The sequence below is a fragment of the Rhincodon typus genome, chromosome 43 (genome assembly GCF_021869965.1).
Source record: "Rhincodon typus isolate 14 chromosome 43, sRhiTyp1.1, whole genome shotgun sequence".
Lineage (NCBI taxonomy): Eukaryota > Metazoa > Chordata > Chondrichthyes > Orectolobiformes > Rhincodontidae > Rhincodon > Rhincodon typus.
In genome coordinates this window covers 6,116,143-6,123,202 of record NC_063374.1, presented here as the reverse complement: position 1 = coordinate 6,123,202, position 7,060 = coordinate 6,116,143, and the positions used below count along the sequence as shown (strand labels likewise).

General features: G+C 48.6%; 1 protein-coding gene across 1 annotated transcript in view; it reads right to left on the bottom strand.

Moving 5' to 3' along the window:
• Positions 1-6,340, bottom strand: part of LOC109925797 (solute carrier family 22 member 6-A-like) — a 44,493-nt gene extending 38,153 nt beyond the window's left edge. The window contains exon 1 of the mRNA XM_048619623.1: positions 5,811-6,340. Coding sequence (XP_048475580.1) covers positions 5,811-6,215 — 405 coding nt within the window. The 5' untranslated portion in view covers positions 6,216-6,340. The remainder of the gene's footprint in view (positions 1-5,810) is intronic.
• Between the last annotated feature and the right edge of the window lie 720 nt (positions 6,341-7,060).

Genomic DNA, 7,060 nt, shown 5'->3' with positions numbered 1-7,060 from the left:
GCAGTGTTGGGGGGGTGGTGGGGGTTTGGGGGTTAGGAGTGCAGTCCTGGGGCAGTGGGCAGTGTTGGAGGGGGTTTGGGGGTTAGGAGTGCAGTCCCGGGGCAGGGGGCAGTGTTGGGTGGGGTTGGTGGGGGGGAGTGCAGTCCCGGGGCAGTGTTGGGGGGGTGGTGGGGGTTTGGGGGTTAGGAGTGCAGTCCCGGGGCAGTGGGCAGTGTTGGAGGGGGTTGGTGGTGGGGAGTGCAGTCCTGGGGCAATGGGCAGTGTTGGGGGTGTTGGTGGGGTGGAGTGCAGTCCCGGGGCAGTGGGCAGTGTTGGAGGGGGTTGGTGGGGGGGAGTGCAGTCCCAGGGCAGTGGGCAGTGTTGGAGGGGGTTGGTGGGGTGGAGTGCAGTCCCGGGGCAGTGGGCAGGGCAGGAGCACAGCCCTGGAAGTTCTATCGGAGCGGCTGAGAGCCGGTGCGCGCCTTCAGCGTTGAATGGTCTGAGGTAAGAGCTGCCTAGTGACTCTGTATGGGTTGTGTGGATCCCTCCTACGATGAGATAAGATGCCTACCAATGGATCTACCCTAATGATCACCAAGCAGGCTCTTAATCTGCTGACGGTGGGATTCAAGGACGCAGAGCGACCTGTGGTCCTTCCATCACAGAGCCCTTCGGCCCAACCCGTCCATGCCAAGCTGATATCCCAAATTAATCCAGTCCCATTTGCCAGCGTTTGGCCCATAACTCTCCAAACCCTTCCTATTCATATACCCATCCAGATGCCTTTTAACTGTTGTCATTGTACCAGCCTCCACCACTTCCTCTGGCAGCTCATTCCATACACCCTCTGCACGAAAAGGTTGCCCCTCAGGTCCCTTTTAAATCTTTCCCCCTCTCACCTTATACCTACACCCTCTAGTTTTGGTCCCCTCTACCCCTGGGAAAAAGACCTTGACTAATCACCCTATCCATGCCATCATGATTTTATAAACCTCTGTAATGTCACGCCTCAGCCTATTTTAGGATATCTGGCCGGTATGGAGGGTCTGTTTCTGTGCTTTCCAACTCTACGACTCTATAAGGAAGGGTCATTCGACCCGAAATGTTAACTCTGATTTCTCTCCGCTGCCAGACCTGCTGAGCTTTTCCAGTGATTTCTGTTCTTGTTCCTGATTTACAGCGCCCGCAGTTCTTCTGGCTTTTATTTCGAGTCTACATGGTTTTGTGAAAGGGTTACCATGTTTAGCCACTTGTTTGGGGTTCTTTGATGATTAACATGCAATGGATGGAGGGGAGGGGAGTGCACATGGATTTACAGAAGGCTAGTGATAAAATGCGACACCAAAGTTTTTTGCAAAAATGAAAGATCATTTGGTGTAGGGGACATACCACATTGACATAGGGGAATGACTGAAAGGGCACACAGGGCAAACATGAAAGGTTCTTTCTGTGGTTAGCAAATTGCAACAAGTATTAGACACACAGCTCAAATGTTTTTTCACAATTTTCTTGAATGATTTGTGATGGGACTGAAGGTAGGCTCGCTGAATTTGCCACAAGGTTAGAAAGTAAATTATAAAGAAGACAGAAGGAGGCTACACAAAGATATAGATAACAAGGTGTAGAGCTGGATGAACACATCAGGCCAAGCAGCATCAGAGGAGCAGGAAAGCTGACGTTTCGGGCCTAGACCCTTCTTCAGAAAATCTTCTGATGCTGCTTGGCCTGCTGCGTTCATCCAGCTCTACACCTTGTTATCTCAGACTCCAGCATCGGCAGTTCCTACTATCTCTACACAAAGATATAGATGTTAAGCAATTGTTTAGGAGGCTTGCCTTTGTTGCTCACATGATGGCTCAGTGGTTAACACTGCTGCCTCACAGCGCCAGGGATCTGGGTTCGATCCCACCCTCGGACAACTGTCTGTGTGGAGTTTGCACATTCTCCATGTGTCTGCCTGGGTTTCCTCCGGGCGTTCCGGTTTCCTCCCACAGTCCAAAGATGTGCAGGTTAGGGTGGATTGGCCGTGCTAAATTGTCCCATAGTGCCCAGGGATGTGCAGGTTAGGGTGGATTGGCTGTGCTTAAATTGTCCCATAGTGCCCAGGGATGTGCAGGTTAGGGTGGATTGGCCATGCTACATTGTCCCATAGTGTCCAGGGATGTGTAGATTAGGTGGGCTATAGGGGGATGGCCCAGTGTGGGCTTGTTGGGCCGAAGGGCCTGTTTCCACATTGTAGAGATTCTAAGATCTAAGAATATCAAAGGAGGCTACATAAAGATATAGATGTTAAGAAGGCATTTAGCACGCTTGCCTTCATTGCTCAGACCTTTGAGTATTGGAGTTGGGACGACATGTTGAGGTTGTAGGTGAGGTGTCTTCTGGAGCACTGTGTGCAGTTCTGGTCACCCTATCATTAAGCTGGAGAGGGCTCAGAAGAGATTTACCAGGATATTGCTAGGTAAGGAAGGTTTGCTTATAAAGAAAGGCTGGGAATTTTTTTTACCCCCCCACTGGAGTGTAGAAGTTAAGGGGTGAACTTATTGAGTTTCATAGAATACAGTGTGGAAGCAGGCCATTCAGCCCATCATAGACCCTCCACAGAGCATCCAACCCCTCTACCCTATCCCTGTAACCCTGCATTTCCCATGGTTAACCCACCCTAACCTGCACATCTTTGGACTGTGGGAGGAAACCCACGCAGACATGGGGAGAATGTGCAAACTCTACACAGAGAGTCACCCGAGGGTGGGATCGAACCCGAGTCCCTGGCGCTGTGAGGCAGCACTGCTAACCACTGAGCCATAAGGTGCTTAAATAGGTAGGTGTCTTTTCCCTGGGATGGGGGGGATTTCAAGACCGGAGGGGCGCATTTTTAAGACGAGAGGAGAGAGATTTTAAAAAGACATGAGAGGCAATTTTTTTTTACATGGAGGGTTGTTCATGTGTGGAATGAACTTCCAGAGGAAGTGATGGATGCAGGGACAGTTACAACGTTTAAAAGACATTTGGATAAGTACACGAATAGGGAAAGGTTTGGAGGGATATGGGCCGGGAGCAGGCAGGTGGGACTGGTTTAGTTTGGGATTGATGTCGGCACAGACTGGATGGACCGAAGGGTCTGTTTCCGTGCCATATGGCTCCATGGCTCTATAAGTGAGTGGGCAAAAATGAAGCAGAATGTGACAAGATGTGAAAATGTCCCTTTTAGCAAGAAGACTGAAAAGAAGAGATGGAAGAGATTGCAGAGCTCTAAGAAGCAGAGGGATCTGGGTGTCCCAGTGCTGGAATCACACAACAGATGCTATGCAGGTACAAGTAGTTAAGAAAGCTAACACAGCATAATTATTTTATTGCAAGGGGAGTGAAATACAAAAGTACGGAGGTTATGTTTCAGTTAAACATTCAGGACGCTGGAGAGACCCCATCTATGTTTGAGGGGAGGTGATAGCCTAGTGGTATTATCGTTGGACTGTTAATCTAGAAACCTAGACAATGTTCTGGGGACCGCGTTCGAATCCCGCCAAGGCAGATGGTGGAATTTGAGTTCGATAAAATTCTGGAGTTAAGAATCTAATAATGAACTGTGAATCAATTGTCAGGGGAAAAACCCATCTGGTTCACTCACCCGCTTTAGGGGATAGAAACTGCCATCCTTACCTGGTCTGGGCCTACACGTGACTCCAGACCCACAGCAATGTAGTTGGCACTTAACTGCCCTCTGGGCAATTAGGGATGGGCAATAAATGCCACCTGGCCAGCAACACCCTCATCGTGTGAATGGACAGAGGGGAGAGGGAAAAGAAATATTGGTCACCTCTCTAAAGGAAGGATGTTGATGCTTTGGAAGGACCCCAGAGAAGGTTGACTCGATTAATAACTGGGAGGAACAAGTTGCCTTGTGAGGAAACACCTTGACAGTTTTGTGTTGGCCAGACCTCAGAAGAATAAAAGGCAATTTGATTGAAACATTCAAGATCCTGACGATGTAGATGAGGAAAGGATGTTGTCCCCTATGGGATGATAAACAACCAGCCGCCGCTGTTTAAAAATAAGGACAGGCCCATTTAAGATGGAGATAGAGTCACAGAGCTGTACAGCATTGAAACAGACCCTTCGGTCCAACCTGTCCATGCTGACCAGGTATCCTAAATGAATCTAGTCCCATTTGCCAACATTTGGCCCCTATCCCTCTAAACCCTTCCTATTCATGTACCCATCCAGATGCCTCCACCACTTCCTCTGGCAGCACGTTCCATACACGCACCACCCTCTGCGTGAAAAAGTTGCCCCTTAAGTCCCTTTTAAATCTTTCCCCCTCTCACCTTAAACCTATGCCCTTCTGGTGTTGGACTCCCCTACCCTGGGGAAAAGACCTTGGCTATTGACCCTATCCATGCCCCTCATCATTTTATAAACCTTTATAAGGTCACCCCCTCATCCTCCGACGGTCCAGGGAAAATAACCCCAGTCTATTCAGCCTCTCCCTATAGCTCGAACCCTCCAACCCCAGCAACATCCTCGTAAATCTTTTCTGAACACTTTTGAGTTTGGCAGATGAGCTAAAAAAAGTTTCTCACAGATTTGTCATGTACCTTCACAGCTCTTCTCATCTAAAGATAGTAGAAGCAGAATCTTTGAGTGTTTTTAAGGTAGGAACGTACTGATTCTTCGAAAGCAAGAGGATGGAAATTTATCAGGAGGAGACAGGAGTGTGGATTTGGTTATAATCAGATCTGCCATAATCTTATTAAATGGCAGGATAGATTCGAGGGGCCAGATGGCCTAAATGCGTTCCTTATTTATATATTTGTGTGCTGTCACTCATAGAGCCACACAGCACGGAAACAGACCATTCGGCCCAAACAGTCTGTGCCGACCATAATCCCCAAACTAAACTAGTCCCACCTGCCTGATTCTGGCCCATATCCCTCCAAACCTTTCCCCATTCATGTACTTATCCAAATGTCTTTTAAACGTTGTAACTACCCACATCCATCACTTCCTCTGGAAGCTCATTCCACACATGAACCACCCTCTGTGTAAAAAAGGTGCCCCTCATGTCCTTTTTAAATCTTTCTCCTCTCACCTTAAAAATATGGTCCCTAAGTCTTCAAATCCTCCGACCCTAGGGAAAAGACACCTGTCACTCATCTATACCCCTTCATGGTTTTATAAACCACTATAAGGTCACCCCTCAACCTCCTACGCGCCAGTGAAAAGTGTCCCAGCCTCTCCTTATAACTCAAACCCTCCATTACTGGCAACATCCTGGTAAATCTCTTCTGAGCCCCCTCCAGCTTAATATCCTTCCTATAGCAGGGCAACCAGAACTGGACACAGTGCTCCAGAAGAGACCTCACCAACGTCCTGTACAACCTCAATATGATGTCCCAGCTCCTCTACTCTGACCAATGAAGGCAAGCGTGCTAAACGCCTTCTTAACCACCCTGTCACTGTGTGACATGAACGTCTAAGGATTATGTACCTGCATCCTTAGGTTTCGCTGTTCCAAGACACTCCACAAGGCCTTACTTTTAATTGTGTAAGTCCTGCCCTTGCTCGTTTTACTAAAACTTAGATGAGGTCATGTAGGACAGAAAGAAAAAATAACCATTGAAACCTCACTTCTTTATCAGGAATCCCTTCAGACCAAACAAAGACACACCTTTACCTATGGTCCATCTCCTGCAAACATTACCCGCTGTTTGAACTGAAAACCTCTCATTGAGGAAAGGTGTGTGCCCAATTCAGCTGAATCCCTTCCTTCCATTTCACAACATGCTCAACGTCATTGAAACCTTCAATAAACAGAAATTCTATTGCGTTACCTCTGTGACAATTGTGGCTTTGAACTTAGAGTCGTCATAGGTCCACCCGTCTGTGCACTTCTGCGTGTTGTATTCAGTTGTGCTCCCGTGGGTTTCATTGAGATCCAGGAGGTGCCATTGAGGTGAGGAGTACATGAGGCATTTCTCCAGCCGCTGGTTTTGGTCCAGAGGGATGAAAACCCGGAGAAGATCCTCCGTCCGCGCTCTGTCCATCACGTTGACGTACCTGGAGTCGTTCACCGTTTCCAAACGGATCCGACAGTGATGGTCGGGAACAGCAGCCAAGAAGTTCTGGAGCAAGTTGTGGCTGGGCGCGAGAAAGGACGGCAACACTAGCAACAAAATGTGGATGACTTGGAACTTGCCCATGCTCCCGACATCCTCCAGGATATCGCCGAAGCCCATGGTCGCAGCTCAGAGATGGCGGCACTGCGGGAGAAGGACTGGGGCTGAGCGAGAGATCATGGCACTGACGGAGAGGCTGGAGCAGGGACGCAATGTCTCTCTGAACTGATCATTAATCCACCCATTTCAGTAATGTTTAAGCTGGTGATAACAGACCTCACTTTATCAAGCTAACTTAATCAACCTGGTTTAACAGAGACTAGACTCTGTGAAAGGAAGGTGATGGAGTTGTGGCTGGTGGGGGTTTGGGAGAGTTATTGCTCAATGTTGTACTGGTTACCAGCATTTGAGAAGTCTCATTAAACAGTCCCTTCTACATAGGAGGTTTGGTCTTCTGAGTTTTCTCTAGCACTGGTGTATGTACCAACTTACTGTCTTTTTAGAAGCATTTCAAGTCAATTTATAAAAACTGGCACCACATCTACAAACATCCCACTCCCTCCGCTTAGTCGCAGCAGTGTGTACCATCTACAAGACGCACTGCAGCAACTCACCGAGGCTCCTTAGACAGCACCTTCCAAACCCACCACCACTTCCATCTAGAAGGACAAGGGGCAGCAGATACATGGGAACACCACCCCCTGCAAGTTCCCCTCCGAGCCACTCCCCATCCCGACTTGGAAATATATCGGCCGTTCCTTCAGTGTCGCTGGGTCAGAATCCTGGAATTCCCTCCCTAAGGGGCATCGTGGGTCTACCCACAGCACACAGAGTGCAGCGGTTCAAGAAGGCAGCTCCCCAACACCTTCTCAAGGGGGCAATTAGGGATGGGAGATAAATGCTGGTCAGCCCACATCCCACAAATGAATAAAAATAAAAAAAGAGATTGAGGGTCCATCCACAAA